General features: G+C 41.3%; 5 protein-coding genes across 8 annotated transcripts in view; 3 read left to right on the top strand and 2 right to left on the bottom strand.

The window, feature by feature from the left end:
* LOC308285974 (histone H1-like) overlaps positions 1-18,664 on the bottom strand; it is a gene marked incomplete at both ends in the record, with an annotated part of 402,459 nt that overhangs the window by 2,628 nt on the left and 381,167 nt on the right. The gene's annotated exons all lie outside the window — the stretch shown is intronic.
* On the top strand, positions 4,435-5,040 carry LOC308285976 (histone H1-like; the record flags this gene model as incomplete). Its single annotated transcript, XM_080726934.1, has 1 exon — positions 4,435-5,040. The coding sequence occupies one exon, from the start codon at positions 4,435-4,437 to the stop codon at positions 5,038-5,040; it is 606 nt and encodes a 201-aa protein (XP_080583060.1).
* Positions 11,678-12,052, top strand: LOC308285994 (histone H2B-like; the record flags this gene model as incomplete). The annotated part of the gene is made up of 1 exon (XM_080726951.1): positions 11,678-12,052. One exon carries the CDS (start codon positions 11,678-11,680, stop codon positions 12,050-12,052), a length of 375 nt encoding a protein of 124 aa, XP_080583077.1.
* Positions 12,774-15,291, bottom strand: LOC308286061 (histone H2A-like; the record flags this gene model as incomplete). Its single annotated transcript, XM_080727022.1, has 2 exons — positions 12,774-13,155; positions 15,287-15,291. 2 exons carry the CDS (start codon positions 15,289-15,291, stop codon positions 12,774-12,776), a joined length of 387 nt encoding a protein of 128 aa, XP_080583148.1.
* LOC308285983 (histone H3.2) lies at positions 16,110-16,520 on the top strand (the record flags this gene model as incomplete). Its single annotated transcript, XM_080726940.1, has 1 exon — positions 16,110-16,520. The coding sequence occupies one exon, from the start codon at positions 16,110-16,112 to the stop codon at positions 16,518-16,520; it is 411 nt and encodes a 136-aa protein (XP_080583066.1).

The raw sequence follows: 18,664 nt of genomic DNA on the forward strand, positions 1-18,664 counted from the left end.
TCCTTTCCTTTTGAAATGCTCCCAGATCGAAATACCTCTGTTGGCTACGTGTTCTGTTTTGTGTATTCCGACGCTCGTTGTCTGATCCTCCCCGGACCACACTGTGGCACACTAAAACAGCTGTCTCTCATTCACTGTTCGATTGGACACGATGTAAGACTACTTACTCTCTTGCGCCTCCCAGAGTCTGTTTGACAAAATCACATCTCCATAGCCAAAAACACTATGCAGGTCCAGGAAAATGCGATCATATTATTATGAAAATTAACCGTGAAACCGTTAAGCATGACCGGTTATTTCTTAACGGTCGGCTAACCGGTTAACCGCTGACATCCCTCGAGAGTGGCTTATTGTCGGTATCAGCCGGTAACACGCGGGAGTCTGTCCCCGTTACAATGCGCTAGACCCCTGGGAGAGATGGACTGCTGAGGTGGAGCGCCACACCTACCATCAGCTCCCAGTACTTGCCGCACGACTTGCCAGCCCGTGCTACTCATACGCTGAGTTGGCGGTGCCCGGAATCGAACCCATGACCTTGCGGACCGACAGAGACAAGCTGCAACATTTCTCATGGTATACTGCGACCTTCGGTCGCAACAATTGAAGCAATTGTACCAGTGAACTGTACTCTCATGAAACTGTACCTTTTCCTATAAAAACGTCTAATAAATACTTCAATCAAACAATCCATACAAAATAAATAAATACATAAGACAAACCAATCGATCCATAAAAAATAAAACACCAAGACAATACATCCTCAAAAGTCCAGCCCCAAGTGTTAAGGGTTTTAGGGATATTCATTTCCAATTAATTATTATTAATACATAATTATGTACCATTCCATCTGTATGTAGTATGTACTCAAATGTTAAATGTTTACCATGTAACTGTGACTCAGGAGGTGGCCTCAACTTTTTAGAAGTAGGCTACAGAGACATGCAGAGATGATGGCTGATACGTGATCTGGTTAGGTTTCACATCACATCTCATGATCTCCAGCCTTCTCCCAGGCCTCTCATTCGCTGTGGATGCAAGCATTTTGTTGTTGGAGATTAGGAAGTTTTATAAGGCTTTCAACCTTGATGATCAGAGCCTGCAGAAACTAGCGGAGAGATCAGATGTGCCAGTGAAGGAGCTGAAGGATGAAATTAAATATGCCCCACAGTACATTAAGTTTGATGGCACAGGGGTTATACGACTTCTTACTTGCGTTTCACGATTTGCACTTGTGGAAGGTTCTGCTGAGTATCTATACAGCCTGATCCCTGTTGTGGGTTCTGCTCTAGCAGGGGGAATTTCCTTTGCCACCACAAGCTATATTATGTTGAGGAAAAGTCTGGAGGAGCTGGCAACTGATGCCCACAATGTTCTGATGAAGGCAGTGTCTACTTCACTGTGAAAATGTGGACTGTCAGTGGTAGAAAAAAATGTAAATAGAATGGCAATCTGATTCTGAACAATTCACACTTGTCAATGTACAAATAAAGCGTGTTGTTCATGATTGTAAATATGTTTGTTTATTAGGTTAGTAATATCCTTAAAATCCATGTTTTTGTTTTTGTTTAATACATTATTAGGTCCATTGTAAGAGCCAAGACAGCAGTAAAATGCAAAGCTTACAACTACATACAATATATAAACACAGGATAATACTTGCAACAGGGGCACACCAATCATACATACATATTTAAATGATTCTTACTGAATTCAAAACATTTTTTTCCTTCCTTGACACATGCCTTCCTTGCTTCACCTCACTTTTTCAGGAGAGGCTTGAGGGACCTTTACCAAGAGATCAACAACATACAAGTTTTTTTTGTTTGTTTTGTTTTACAAAATATGAAACTCAGAAGCATACTGTAACAATGTAACATGATGACTATTAAATCACTTGTTGAAGTTGTTGTAACCTGGCCTGAGTAATTTGACAGGCCAAAATAGGTAGGCTACTGCAAAGACTTGAGTGTAGCAATGAATGATATTATGATGTGTTGTTGAGGTGAATTGTAAATCTGTGGCACAAGAAATCAACATAATTACCATGTATTTATGATCATCATATGTTGTATCAGCGGACTGGGAAACGATTAAATCACCCCAAATCCTGTAATTTCTAAACAGTTGATGACTTCTGCTAATCTGTTCACCACGGCTCACCAACTCAGATTGTGGTTGTGGATGGCTGCTCAGTGTGGGCACTCACTCACCTGGTGGCTCACTGTGGCATTGCATGTCATGATCATCAAGGCTTCACTGTCAGCACTCATACCTTCTTTTCAACCCTAGCACCAGTAACTGCCACCTAGGCAATTGACTGGATGCAATCAGAGCACCAAAGTCTGATATCACTGCAGCTAGAAGGTGCTATCCCCTTGTGTCACTTTGCTAGGTTTTGTATTGGAATTCCATAATTGTATTTCTTCAAAACAGGAATCAACTTGATTTAAAGCTATACTGTGTAAGTTGCTCAACTAGTGGTCAGTAGCGGTATTGCTTTTTTCGGCCGTTTTTCGGCCGGAGTCGTCGCGGACCACCGCCGCGGACCACCGGAGCGGCGCCAGCAAACCACCGCGACCGATAGTAATCCGTGGAGGGGTAGAACGCATGGTAGAACGTAATTTTCTGGCCAGGATTTGTGGATTAAGAGGTTAAAATCCTTCACCATGGTAAACACTGTAGCCAAGCGGAGGCGCTTCCTGGAGACCAGAGCAGATAAGCTGTGATTGGCCGGTAGTGTACCATGTGTGCATGATCGGCGATGTGATTGGGCAACGTATACAAAACGTATACAGATGATGCAGATTACGTCATTTTGGCGCGAAATCCCGCCCCTGTCACTGCTAAGAAGAAAACATATAAAGAGAAGGCTGCAGAAGCTGAAAATAACGGAGTGGGTGTTCTAAAACTTTAGCGATTTAACAGTTAGGACAATTTTAAGATTTGTTTTATAAAAAAAGTTACATGGTACAACTTTAAAATCAGTTCATATCTGGGTGTTATTGTAATGAATGTATCTGTATCTGTCAATAAAATGACCACCAAGTAATGTAAATTCTTATTTCTCACAGTTAAAGGCATAAGCCTTCAGTTGTTCAGTTACTCCTCATACACCCATCCACAGGCGTTTATTCTGGGGTGTGTGAATGACCCAGTTTAGCAGTAATTTGAGAGGTAATGATCACACATTTCTTATGACTCCTTTTGTTCTAACACAATGGGGAGGGCAGCTGTTACTATGTAGGGCAGCAAAGTAATTTTATTTCAACAACAAGGCCATTTGATGTGCTTTACACAGAACATCAAGCAAAGGAAAAACAAGTGTAAAATGACACTAGGATACAATAACATGGTAATCTGTGATGTAGACCTGCAGTTTCCTGGGAGTTTTTGTTCCAGATATGTGGTGCATAAAATCAAAACTAAATGCAACTTAGCCCACATTTGAGTTTGTACGTATTGCATGAACATCAAACATAGATTATTCCCCCATGATATAGTTTGAGCTGAGACATGTGCTGCCTTGACTGAAAGAAAGTTTTGCAGTGACAGTTGTGATGTAGCTATTTAAACAGTTCTGTCACTTGCTGCTATAAGTGTTAGGTGGTGGACATACATAACATTTTCTCAGTAGTAAATATGGCTGTACCACTTTTCATTTGATTTTATACAGAGCACAAAGGTTATTTAATCATTAAAACAATTGATATAGCATGAGAAATTGCATCATGAAGTATAGGCCTGAGAAGTGTGCTGGGTACAGCATCTCAACTGTATCAAACACAGATACAGTTAGTTGAATATTTAAAGGTTTTGTTTGCTGTAGTTTTATCACAAATAAGTTATTTGTCCAAACTGTTCCAGCAATTTTCATCATTATAGTCAGATCAAAGTTGGATCAAATCCATCATGCTGCATAAACTGAAGTGTGTTTACTGGGGCCAGATATCCTTCTATTTATGCAAAACAGATGGCAAAACAAGACTATAGTTTATGGTATCGCGTCACTAGGTATGTCTGCTAAGACGAGTGTGAGTATTGTTGTTAATTTAACATAGTATAACATGTTTTAGAAGACAAAATATGGAGGAAACACTGTTCTCGGACTGTGGAAGGGTGATGTTTTGATCGCATCACTTAAAAACTAGATTACTGTTTTCATCTCAGATACATTAATGACGAAAAGGCACATGTGTGCTAACTGTTCAGCTCTTTGTTGCATTAAATAATACACAACGTAGTTTGTTATATCTTGTTTTAATCAAGGAGAAAACACACACATGGCACATTAAGCCACCTAGACAAGAGGGGCTGTGTGTGTTGTCTCTACATGGTTCTCATGTGGTGTTTAAGTCCAGTCCCTTCAGTGCGTACAGCACCAGTCTGACAGACTTTACTTTAGGAAAGGAAGGATAAAGTACTGAGAAGAGAACAATGGCAGAAGTCGCACCAGCTCCAGCTCCGGCCAAGGCCGCTAAGAAGAAAGCAGCTCCCCGCCCCAAGAAGACCGGGCCCAGCGTCGCTGATCTGGTCGTCAAGGCCGTGTCCGCCTCCAAGGAGCGGAGCGGTGTGTCTCTGGCTGCCGTCAAGAAAGCTCTGGCTGCCGGCGGCTACGATGTGGAGAAGAACAAGGCCCGCGTCAAGATCACCGTCAAGAGCCTGGTCGCTAAAGGCACCCTGGTCCAGCTCAAAGGCACCGGCGCGTCTGGCTCTTTCAAGATGAACAAGAAGGCAGAAGCGGTGAAGGTGAAGAAGCCTATTGCAAAGAAGGCTGTTAAAGCAAAGAAGCCCGCTGCCGCCAAGAAACCCGCAGCGGCCAAGAAGCCCAAGAAGGCGGCAGCAAAGAAGCCCGCAGCCGCCAAGAAGTCGCCCAAGAAAGCCAAGAAGCCCGCCGCCAAGAAAGTAGCAGCTAAAAGCCCCAAGAAGGCCGCCAAGAGCCCCAAGAAAGTGGCGAAGAAGCCCGCAGCAGCCAAGAAAGCTCCAGCCAAGAAGGTTGCCAAACCCAAGGCAGCAAAGAAGGCAGCCCCTAAAAAGAAGTAAATAATCTGTTCCATCTGTATTCCCACAAAAGGCTCTTTTAAGAGCCAACCATTTTATTTTATAAGAGCATCCTCACTTTTATATGCCATGTGAGCACTGGAATAATAACCAGTCTGTGTGTTAATGGTCTTAATACCTCTCACAAATAATTAATGACAACAGTCTAGACATAAATGTATTTATGACAAAGTTAATAAACATAAACACGGCCTAACTTCCTACATTTAAAATATGGCCATTTCTCTCACTTTAGCTATAGAACTTGCAAACCCACCCACCTCCCCTATGACCTAATTTTGTTAATCCATAAATGACTAGATTCGCCATTGTCCTGACTAGTATGTGGTTCAAATTCAACATTGAAATTGTAGCCATATTAGCTACTACCATTGTTATAGTAAAGAATCATATACATTATTATACATAGTAACCCTGGTCTACCTCAAATAAGCGAGACAAGAATTCCTTATTAATAATTAATTATTGATGAATTCGTATAACTTTATTTAGGTTATGTCTGTACAAACGTTTAAACTTGAGAGTCGAAAGACATGCTATGGCCCAGAGGGTGTATTAGGCATGTATGTATTCAGTAACACCAAATGTACATTGACAAGAATATGAATGGGGGGATACGTTTAAAAAATTAACAATTATTATGATATAGAGGACTTGACTAGCAATAGCGGTATTACTATATGGGATGGTGTTTTTTACTGGTGTTTCAGTCCGAGTGTGGGGAAAGGGTGCGTTCGGAAATGCGCACCGGACTGCGCGGGCGTTTATCGTGGGCTTGCCCAGGCCTTACGGCCTGGGCATAAATATAACGATTGCATTCACCACGGCTTCGTAACTCGCGCGGCGCTCCGCCGGCCGCGCGGCCCTGGCCCGCTCTTCGCGGCCACTCGCGCCTGCGGCGCTCGGGGGCGAAGAGCAGGACCAAGGTCCGCTGGCCTTCGCGCCGCTTGCAATGTCGTGGACAATAAAACGAGCGCACCCTTTCATACACTCTGACTGAATCACCAGTAAAAAACACTCTCTCATTACTATATACTAGGGGGTGACGTGACCAAAATGAACAAGGGGGAGGAGTGTGTGGTTGGGGCAGTCTGCCTGTCCTCCCTTACGTCCTCAGAACACAGATAAAAAGGCATGGCTCAGAGCTCTAGAATCATTCACTTCTGAATCTTCAACTGACCTGAAGCTGAAAAATGAGTGGGCGTGGCAAAGGCGGAAAAAGAGACCTGCTCTATAAAAGTAAAAAGAAAGGGGGGCTGGGGGCTGTGGACTTTGGGCTCAAACTAAAAATTTCTTTTTGTAAAAATGTTGCATCTGGGTTTAAAAGGAAAGCTCTGTGGATTGGAGAGGTTTTAAGCTGGTCCAAAAAGAAGGGTAGGGCAAGGAGCTCAGTACCTTATTATAAATTAATGTATGGGGATTTATTATCCAACTCTGAACACCTGAACATTGACTGGATCGAAATGTCCAGTAAGCATATTTATTCTATTATTTGTGATGATCTGTATGGTGGCATCTTTCCCTATAAAGGTCTTGATGATGTGCAGAAACAGGTGTGCTTGAAAAATATATGGAGCAAAAACTTATCTGAAAAAAAGAGGGATGTAATGTGGCTTGTCTCTGTTAGGAGGCTAGCTGTTAGAGCAGTTGTAAAATGGAGCTGCTTTGTGACAACGGTGAAATGTCCAATGGGAAATTGTAATGACGATGAGTCAATAGAACACCTGCTTGTAGACTGCCAGAGGTCAAGATATGTCTGGGGGAAGATGACACTCATCGGTTTTAAAATCAAGGTGACTTATAACGCTGTTAATTCAGCAGGTGGGGAAATAACTAAAAATGAGGTGAGGGAAGCTATCTCACAGTTAAATAAGGGCAAAGCGCCAGGCCCAGATGGCCTGTCTAGTGAGATTTATCTCTCTTGTGTAGAAGATTTGGTGGACCTGCTGACCTCGGCTTTTAATGATGGTGTCAAGTTGGGCAAAATGCATGATTCTTTTTATCATGGTGTTATATCCCTGATATATAAAAAAGGGTCCGCGAATAATTTGGATAATTGGAGGCATGTCACTCTGATGAACATCGATTATAAAATACTTGCTAAGATAATTGTAAATAGACTAAATAACGATTTGGAAAAACTCATTGAAAAAGAACAAACATGTGCCATTAAGGGTAGATTTATGTGGGATAACCTGGGGATTCTAAGAGAAATTACTAGTGGTGAAGTGAAAGAGGAATTTTATGTTATAAGTTTAGATCAAAAGAAGGCCTTTGATTACATTTCAAGGGAGTATTTGTGGGAGGTTTTAAAAGCTTATGGTTTTAAAAAGGAATTTATCAATTTGATTAAAATGCTGTATTCAAAGTCCACAGTTCAGGTAAATGTTAATGGTGTCTTGACTGAAACTTTTGAAATTAAAAGAGGAGTAAAACAGGGTTGTCCGCTATCGGCAGCTCTCTATATTCTGGCAATTAACCCTTTATTAAAAAAGATAAAAAACGATAAAAGACTAACCGGTATTAAAACTAGTGGGGGTGAGCGCTTGGTTGTCCTGGCCTATGCCGACGACGTAATTGTAATTGTTAAAAATAAGAAAGAGTTAGATATAATTAACGAGCATCTATCACATTATGAAGAGGTCTCTGGATCAAAGTTAAACCTGGATAAAACGGAGGGTGTCTGGTTTGGGAGGAGTGAGGCACGGCCGAATATTAACATAAAGGATACAGATTCTATGACGATCCTGGGTGTTAAGTTCAGTGCCAGTGATTCCTATGGGAGAAATTGGGACGAAAAAGATAAAGAAATTAAGGAGGAATTAAACAAGTGGGAAAACAAATCCTGTTGTTATAGAACTAAGATTATTATTATTAAGTCATTTATTGTTTCTAAGGTGCTTTTCTTAGCAACAATTTTTCCTCCCAAGGACCAGACTCTGAAAAAAATTAATAAAACTTTGGTTAACTTTATTTGGGGAACCACCAGAGAGGTAACAAAAAGAGACCTGCTTTATAAAAGTAAAAAGAATGGGGGGCTGGGGGCTGTGGACTTTGGGCTCAAACTAAAAATTTCATTTTGTAAAAATGTTGCATCTGGCTTTAAAAGGAAAGCTCTGTGGATTGGAGAGGTTTTAAGTTGGTCCAAAAAGAAGGGTAGGGCAAGGAGCTCAGTACCTTATTATAAGTTAATGTATGGGGATTTATTATCCAACTCTGAACACCTGAACATTGACTGGGTCGAAATGTCCAGTAAACATATTTATTCTATTATCTGTGATGATCTGTATGGTGGCATCTTCCCCTATAAAGGTCTTGATGATGTGCAGAAACAGGTGTGCTTGAAAAATATATGGAGCAAAAAACTATCTGAAAAAAAGAGGGATGTAATGTGGCTTGTCTCTGTTAGGAGGCTAGCTGTTAGAGCGGTTGTAAAATGGAGCTGCTTTGTAACAACGGTGAAATGCCCAATTGGAAATTGTAATGACGATGAGTCAATAGAACACCTGCTTGTAGACTGCCAGAGGTCAAGATATGTTTGGGGGAAGATGGCACACATCGGTTTTAAAATCAAGGTGACTTATAACGCTGTTATGTATGGTGTTTTTGAGGAAAAAATGTCTGCTATGGATCATGACTTCTATTGGTCTGTGATTTGCACTGTAGTAAACAAGTTGTGGAACACTAGATGTGCCATGGTGATTCACCAGGAAACCATATCTGGGGAAGTTGTGTTCAAGCAGATAAGAACTGAACTGAAAAGACAAAGAACACTGGACTCAAAACAAAACATACTAAAGCCATGGCACCTTTTGGCACTTTAAAAAAAAAAAAAAAAAAAAAAAGTTATATTTTTCTACTTTTTTGTCTTGTATTTATAGGCCTTTTGGTTTCGATGTAAAAAAAAAAAAAAAAAAAAGAAAAAAAAAGGGGGTTGAAAAAAAAAAGAGAAGTAATGCCCTTGTGTATAATGGTGTAATTACTGTATGATTGTTTTCATATGCTTTTTTACTGCTTAAAATGAATGTATTCATATGCCTGTTTGATTGCTTGAAATGATTGTAAAACCTGCAAAATTTTCAATAAAGTTTATTTAAAAAGCAAAGGCGGAAAAAGAGACCTGCTCTATAAAAGTAAAAAGAAAGGGGGGCTGGGGGCTGTGGACTTTGGGCTCAAACTAAAAATTTCTTTTTGTAAAAATGTTGCATCTGGGTTTAAAAGGAAAGCTCTGTGGATTGGAGAGGTTTTAAGCTGGTCCAAAAAGAAGGGTAGGGCAAGGAGCTCAGTACCTTATTATAAATTAATGTATGGGGATTTATTATCCAACTCTGAACACCTGAACATTGACTGGATCGAAATGTCCAGTAAGCATATTTATTCTATTATTTGTGATGATCTGTATGGTGGCATCTTTCCCTATAAAGGTCTTGATGATGTGCAGAAACAGGTGTGCTTGAAAAATATATGGAGCAAAAACTTATCTGAAAAAAAGAGGGATGTAATGTGGCTTGTCTCTGTTAGGAGGCTAGCTGTTAGAGCAGTTGTAAAATGGAGCTGCTTTGTGACAACGGTGAAATGTCCAATGGGAAATTGTAATGACGATGAGTCAATAGAACACCTGCTTGTAGACTGCCAGAGGTCAAGATATGTCTGGGGGAAGATGACACTCATCGGTTTTAAAATCAAGGTGACTTATAACGCTGTTATGTATGGTGTGTTTGAGGAAAAAATGTCTGCTATGGATCATGACTTCTATTGGTCTGTGATTTGCACTGTGGTAAACAAGTTATGGAACACTAGATGTGCCATGGTGATTCACCAGGAATCCATATCTGGGGAAGTTGTATTCAAGCAGATAAGAACTGAACTGAAAAGGCAAAGAACACTGGACTCAAAACAAAGAATACTCAAGCCATGGCACCTTTTGGCACTTTAAAAAGTACTGTTAAAAAAAAAAGAAAGAAAAAAAAAAGAGAAAAAAAATATATTCTATTTTTTTTTCTATTTTATATTTTTGTATTTATAGGCCTTTTGGCTTCAATGTAAAAAAAAGGGGGAGTGAAAAAAAAAGAGAAGTAATGCCCTTACATGTAGTAATAGGCCTATAATTGTGTAATTACTGTATGATTGTTTTCATATGCATTTTTGTAGTCTACTGCTTAAAATGACTGTATTCATATGCCTGTTTGATTGCTTGAAATGATTGTAAAACCTGCAAAATTTTCAATAAAGTTTATTTAAAAAGCAAAGGCGGAAAGGGACTGGGAAAAGGAGGCGCCAAGCGTCATCGCAAGGTTCTTCGTGATAACATCCAGGGAATCACCAAGCCCGCTATCCGCCGTCTGGCTCGCCGTGGCCAACACCGTGGCGGTGTGAAGCGTATCTCCGGTCTGATCTACGAGGAGACCCGCGGTGTCCTCAAGGTGTTCCTGGAGAACGTGATCCGTGATGCCGTCACCTACACCGAGCACGCCAAGAGAAAGACCGTGACTGCCATGGATGTTGTCTATGCTCTGAAGAGACAGGGACGCACTCTGTACGGCTTCGGAGGTTAATAACGCTGACTTGATCTACCAACAACCCAAAGGCTCTTTTAAGAGCCGCCCACACGTTATGTAACGAGTTTATTCCCACTTTCGTGCACAACTACAGCTTTTAAATTGTACATGTGAATACAATATGGTCACTAATATTCCAAAATACGAATATACTGTGCTGCTAAAGATACTCAATGTTGAAATTCCACACGCACGACCAGGCAGAAACGTCTTATTCCCCACATTTGCCCAAATTAAACCGCGCCTTGCTTCATAAGCACATTTTAAGCAGCACGGGACTTAAATCGGCAAACAATCCTTGATCTAAGATGTAACCTGTCTTTACTTGTGGAATACGTTTTGATTCGAATGTTTACTTAAAATTGTACGCTCTGCGACCTACAACTGGCTTTCTCTGCCATTATTAGTCTATGAACACGTAGAGGCGGGAAAACAATGAGTTCGTTATCTTACTTTGAAATACTCAGAATACAGAGTTTACATTACAATGTCCCAACTGAAGTTAACTGGAGTGATGGAACTAAATCGATTCTGCTTTCATTGTCTTGAAGTAATAAACGGGCTAGGAATGGAGAAAAATAAAGTAACACACACACACACACACACACACACACACACACACACACACACACACACACACACACACACACACACACACACACACACACACACACACAGAGAGAGAGAGAGAGAGAGAGAGTTAATTAACTATTTCTTATATTATAGCCTAATATTGGGAATAATGCCATTGTCTCAATGAATTGACAGATTGATATAGTCTATACCTTTTGTTAGTCAAGGAAGCACTATGGCTTGTTTGTTACCATTGGGGATATGGACATTAAAATATACATTTAGCCGCTCAAAATAATACAGGGACAATAGAGCGCACGAGCGGGAGAAATAATACAGAAATAAAGACACCGCCCTCTGTGGGAGGATCAGCCAATCATCTGCTGGGAGTCACACCACCACATTGGCATTGGTTGTGTATAAATAGTGGTGCGACTGGGCGCTCCAGCTCATTCTTCTCTGCAAACCACTGATAGAATACATTCAGGATGCCCGAAGTCGCCAAGCCAGCGCCCAAGAAGGGCTCCAAGAAAGCCGTCTCCAAGACCGCCGCCAAGGGCGGCAAGAAACGCAGAAAGTCCAGGAAGGAGAGCTACGCCATCTACGTGTACAAGGTCCTGAAGCAGGTCCACCCTGACACCGGCATCTCTTCCAAGGCCATGGGCATCATGAACTCCTTTGTCAACGACATCTTTGAGCGCATCGCCGGTGAAGCCTCTCGTCTGGCTCACTACAACAAGCGCTCCACCATCTCATCCAGGGAGATCCAGACCGCCGTCCGCCTGCTGCTCCCCGGTGAGCTGGCCAAGCACGCCGTGTCTGAGGGTACCAAGGCTGTCACAAAGTACACCAGCTCCAAGTAAACTGCTCTGTCTGCTACTCTGCTCTAAACACAACGGTCCTTTTAAGGACCACCCATATTTTCCAAGAAGGGGTTGCCTAAATGCTATCAAATGCCTAACCGTCTGTTTGCTTTTAGTGGAGTCTGACTGGAGAGCATAAACCGCTAAGGACCATTTATTAAGTAACTTTACATAGGGATAAAATTACGAGTCCTCAAATTAGCAGAACACAAGTAATAGTTGTTTAAGTAAAATGTCAGCTGTGTATATGGAACTGCGAAACGTGTGAATGAAATGCACAATTGTCATTTTTTAGATCAGTTATTTTAATTCCTTTGCCCTGGCCTCAATTTAGAACGGTGTAGATTACACTAAAACGTTGGTTGTATTATTAATCCAATGCCATTAACATGTTAGGCTCCGTACACATGACGGCCGGGCTATACCAGGGAAACGGCCCAGAGCTCCCCAATGAAAAAAGATGGGTCAAGTCTGATTATTTGAGTGGATTAATAGCGCATTCTGAAATGTTACGTGAAAGGATATTCACATCAGCACGGTTTATTGCTCATGAGACCGAATATGCATAGCAGTGCAGATGCACGCATGGTTATTTCTTTATCAATACAATTTACAACAAGTAATTGTGTCCTTTTTAGGGCAATAGGAGCGACTCTTTGTTGAAACAGTGGGTGGCTCTTAAAAGAGCCTTTTTGGGGGTTGTAAAAAAGAGTTGGTGAATTTATTTCTTGGCGGCTTTCTCGGTCTTCTTGGGGAGCAGGACAGCCTGGATGTTGGGCAGCACGCCGCCCTGAGCGATGGTCACTCCGCCCAGCAGTTTGTTGAGCTCCTCGTCGTTGCGGACGGCCAGCTGGAGGTGGCGGGGGATGATACGAGTCTTCTTGTTGTCACGGGCTGCGTTTCCAGCCAACTCCAGGATCTCAGCGGTCAGGTACTCGAGGACAGCCGCCAGATAAACCGCGGCGCCGGCACCGACTCTCTGGGCATAGTTGCCTTTACGCAGCAGCCTGTGGACACGACCCACGGGGAATTGGAGCCCGGCACGGGATGAGCGTGTCTTGGCCTTCGCCCTTGCCTTTCCGCCGGTTTTCCTTTTTAAATTACTTTATTGAGATTTGCAGGGTTTACAATCATAGAGCATGTACATTAAAGTGACAATAGTCATACAAATACAACAAACATATTACAGCAAGTACAAGGAATACATGTATGTAAGGGCATTACTTTTTTTTTTTCTTTTTTTTTTCTCCTCTTCACAGTGTCAACAGGTGCCATGGCTTTAGTCTCTTTTGTCGGGAGTCAAGTGTTCTTTGCCTTTTAAGTTCAGTTATGATTTGCTTGTAAACCACCTCTCCTGAGATGAACTCCTGATTAATGACCATGACACTTCTTGTGTTCCAGATTTTGTTCACAACAGTGCACACAATAGACCACATGAACTCCTGGTCCATTGTAGACAGCGCTTCTTCAAAAACTCCATACATAGCAGCATTATAAGTAACCTTCACATTGAAACCCATCCGTGACATTTCTTTCCAAATATACTGTGACCTGTGACAGTCCACAAGCAGGTGTTCTATCGTTTCATCTTCATCACAGTTTTCAACTGGACATTTAACAGTTGTTACGTAGCAGCTCCATTTAACTACTGCTCTGACAGCCAGCCTTCTTACTGACACCAGCCACATAACGTCCCTCTTTTTTTCAGACAGGTTTTTATTCCAAATGTTTTTAATACACACCTGCTTTTGTCTGTCATCCAGGTTTTTATAGGGGAAAGTGCCACCGTACAAGTCATCGCATACAATAGTATATATTTTCTTACTGGTCATTTCAGTCCACTCAATATTCAAGTGAGCAGAGCTATATAATAGATCCCCATACATAATTTTAAAATAGGGAAATGAGCTTCTTGCTCGACCCAACTTTTTATTCCAGCTCAAAGCCTCGCCTATCCACAAGGACCTTCTTTTAAAACCTGACGCTACATTTTTACAAAAAGAGATCTTTAATTTTAGACCCAGGTCCACAGCCCCAAGACCTCCAAAATACTTATTTTTGTATAAAATGTTTCTTTTGGTAACCTCCCTCGTGGTTCCCCAAATAAAGTTTACCAATGTTTTATTTTTATTTTTTCAGTGTCTGGTCCTTAGGTGGAAAAATGGTCGCTAAAAATAATAGTTTTGCCACAATAAATGTTTTTATAATTATAATCTTTGTTTTGTAACAACAGAATTTATTCTGCCATTTCTCAAGTTCTTCCTTAATGTCTTTGTCCTTATTGTCCCAGTTTTCTCCGTAACAATTATTATTACTGAATTTAATACCAAGGATTGTCATACTATCTGTATCTTTTAAATTAACTTTTGGCTTTGCCTCCCTCCTCCCAAACCAAACACCTTCTGTTTTATCCTGGTTTAATTTCGAACCTGAGACCTCTTCATACTTAGACAAGTGCTCTTTCACAATTTTTAACTCTCTCTCATTTTTAACAATGATGGTTATATCGTCGGCATAGGCCAAAACAACTACCCGCTCACCACCACTCGTTTTAACTCCAGTGAGCCTTTTGTCTTCTTTAATCTTTTGTAATAAAGGGTTAATAGCTAAAATATACAGAGCTGCCGATAGGGGGCACCCTTGCTTCACTCCCCTACTAATTTGAAAGGCCTCTGTTAAAACTCCATTCACATTGACCTGGACCGTGGACTCTGCATACAACAGCTTAATCAAATTAATGAAATCTTGCTTAAAACCGTATGCACTTAAAACTTCCCACAAATACTCTCTCGAAATATAATCAAAGGCTTTTTTTTGGTCTAAACTTACAATAAAAAATTCCTCCTTTACATCACCGCCAGTAATATCTCTCAAAGTGCACAAATTATCCCACATTAGTCGTCCCTTAATGGCACATGTCTGTTCTTTTTCTATAAGTTTTTCCAGATCATTATTTAATCTATTAACAACTATCTTTGCCAGTATTTTATAGTCCACATTCATAAGTGTAACGTGTCTCCATTTATCTAAATTATGCGAAGGCCCTTTTTTATAAATAAGCGATATAACACCATGATAGAACGTAGAATGCATTTTGCCTGTCTTGATTCCATCGTTAAGAGCAGAAGTTAGCAGGTCAACTAGCTCCTCTGTGCATGAGAGAAATAGCTCATTAGGCAGGCCGTCTGGGCCTGGACTCTTGCCTTTACTTAAATGTGAGATTGCTTCCCTCACCTCATTTTTGGTAATTTCACCACCTGCAGCATTAAGGCCAACTTCACTTAAATCCACAGAATCAAGAAATGCAAGCAGTTTTGACTCATTAATAGGTATTTTCTGGTAGCCTACATGGTTTCACATAATTCTCTGATTGTTTCCCTTTTAGTTTTTTCATCTTCTATCAAAAGGCCGTGTACATTAATAATTGGACCAACATGTTTATTTTGCAATTTATTTTTGTGTAAACTAATTAAACCATGCGCATTACTTGGACCATCTGAGTCTCCCATACCTGCCTGTAGGCGGAGGCAATAAGAGACATCATTTAACTTAGCTAATTCAGCCTCCATTTCAATTAAGATCTCTTTATCAACCTCAATTTTATCCGCTTTCGTCTTAAGGTTTACAAACTCAGCCATTAATGCTGAGTTAATGGCCGGTTTTCCCTCGCCCGCTCATTCTGAAGGTTTATTGATTGATAGAGTATAAGCTCGAAGAAATGTGCTGGAGGAGAGGAATACGAGACGTTTTATAGCCTACGTTCGACTTTGTAACACACACTTACTCTTTTGTGATTGGTCGGAGATACTCTCTGTGCGCCCCACCAATCATAAAAACGATTGTGTGCGCGGGCTGAGTGTGTATGAGCTCCCCACCAATCACTACTAGCGGCGTGAGCGGCTCCTCCCAGTCTAAACTCTGGTTCCTCCCAAACAAGGAGGTTCCTGACCCCAGACCAATCAGAGAAAGACGGCGCCTCAGAGCCGCTGAAATAAAAAGAAAGAGTTTGCGCTCATTTTTATCACAACTTACTTGTTCAAGGAGCCGATAGAAGAAAATGGCCAGAACCAAGCAGACCGCCCGTAAATCCACCGGAGGCAAAGCCCCCAGGAAGCAGCTCGCCACCAAGGCAGCTCGTAAGAGCGCGCCGGCAACCGGTGGAGTGAAGAAGCCTCACCGTTACCGTCCCGGTACAGTGGCTCTGAGGGAGATCCGTCGTTACCAGAAGTCCACCGAGCTGCTGATCCGCAAGCTGCCCTTCCAGCGCCTGGTGAGGGAGATCGCCCAGGACTTCAAGACCGACCTGCGCTTCCAGAGCTCCGCCGTCATGGCTCTGCAGGAGTCAGCCGAGGCTTATCTGGTTGGTCTGTTTGAAGACACCAACCTGTGCGCCATCCACGCCAAGAGGGTGACCATCATGCCCAAAGACATCCAGCTGGCCCGTCGTATCCGTGGAGAACGTGCATAAACTACCCGTCACTGTCTGACCCCCCCAAACGGCTCTTTTAAGAGCCACCAAAATATATCTTTGAAGACATTATTTCCTGCAAACGGTCTTTACATAAAAGTAAGCCCATGATAAGACTATTATTTAAACTAACATAACTAAACGTATTGCAACAACTCCAATAGCAATCTATTTTACATGTTTAGAGATAGAGAGAACTCACTAAATAACATTATGGACCATGACAGTAAAAGCTGATGTAATGTCTTTCACAGATGATGCCCTGTTAGGAGATCCACACTAACAGAATCCATATATGTGTCCCAATCTCCCCAGGAGCCAGTCATTGCAATTTTTTTCATTTTCATTTTTTCATTTCATTTGAAAGCTGGGGATCATAGCTACAAAATGATATATTGGTTGTGGAGATTGACCCAACAGTTTTGAAGATATGGCTTATAGAATGATGCCATGCTGAAATAGTACTTTTGAGATATTCAAGTTTTAAATAAATTTCTAACCTGCAATGACCTGACTCCGCCACATGGGGAGCAATCTTCAATTCAATCTTCAATTCAAAGAAGCTTTATTGGCATGAGAACACAAACGTTTACACAGTGGTGGAAAAAGTACCAACATTTTATAATAAAGTAAAGTATCAATTCTGCAATGTAGAATCACTCTGTTACAAGTAAAAGTCCAGAATAAAAAATGTACTTGAGTAAAAGTACAAAAGTATTGGTATCCAAATGTACTTAAAGTACCAAAAGTAAAAGTACAAAATGTTTGAAAATAGCAGATCTACAAGCTCACAACGCGTCGCACCGCAATGCGTTGTGAGCTTGTAGATCGTCTATTTTCAAATAGCCTTGGTATAACATAGGGCTAAAGTGGTTTATGTATGTTTTAAACTTTAGTTATTGCTCTCTAAAAAGATAATGCCACAACAGCATCTCAAGCATTATTGGGCTAAATGTAAAGACGCTACAGTGCGCCAACCGTGAAGCAGTTTAACCAATTTGCTACATACGTCTACACAAACGGTCAGATTACAAAGATAAATTGCTTAGTGAAGGCTCACAGATGTCACCATAGGGTACGCTCCAGCAGAATGTCCCGTAATGATCGTATTATTTAATGAGGAGCATTTTAATCCGATCGGTCGTCGTTTCCTTAAAAAGGTATTAATGTATCTAAGTGCAGTACACCTCGCAACCGATGGGGTCGCATGGCTGAAAAACAACAGAAAATGGCATCTGATCGGATTAAAATGCAGTTTATTAAACAATACGAAAGATACGGGTAATTCTGCTTGAGCGTACCATACTGTGACATCTGTGAGACTTCAGTAAGCACGTTATCTTTGAAATATGAAGGTTTTTGTAGACGTACGTAGCAAATAGGATTAACTGCTCAACACGAGGTTGAAGTGAACCTATTACGTGTGCAACAGGGCTAACTGTGCTAAATGTAGCATAATCAGTGTTTGTGTAACTTCAGCTAGAAGGATTATTTGACCTGATAATAAAACACAATCTACAGGCTTAACCGCCTCGCGTTGTGAGCTTGTAGAAGAGAGCAACAATAGAGTTGGGTCACGTTTTATTTGTTTATAGCCTGCAGCTAGCGCTGCAGCTAGCGCTAGCTAACGCTAGCTAGCGTTAGCCGTTAGCCACTCATAGCCAGTCAACCAGAATAGTCTACTCTAAAGTCAACTTTCCGACGGCGAGTGAACGATTGCATTCCATCCATGTTTTCTTGGCTGTCAATTTATTGTCCAAAAAAACAAACACCCTGAACGTTAGAATTAGATAGTTTAGGACGACACTGATCTATTCAATGCTAAGCTAACTCAGTGACAAAGGAAGCTTCCGCACCGGAGCATACGTCACAGACGTCTCCAGGCCGCTCCAGGATCATTTCACCAGCGTAGAAGAAGAAACAGCGGAAGTCAAGAACGGCGGAAGAATAATAAATAATAATACACAAAATCATACATTACGTGGTTAATAATTGTTCATTTGGAACACACGTGGCATTAAATTAATGGGATAAATACTGTGGGTTGCTTCGCTAAGTAATGGAGTCCCGATATTACCGCATTTGGCTACAAACGGCTAACAAAGGCTGGCTAGTTAGCATTTTAGCTAATATAAACTGGGAGG

This window comes from Nannobrachium achirus, assembly GCF_963921795.1.
Source record: "Nannobrachium achirus genome assembly, chromosome: 5".
Taxonomy (NCBI): Eukaryota; Metazoa; Chordata; class Actinopteri; order Myctophiformes; family Myctophidae; genus Nannobrachium; species Nannobrachium achirus.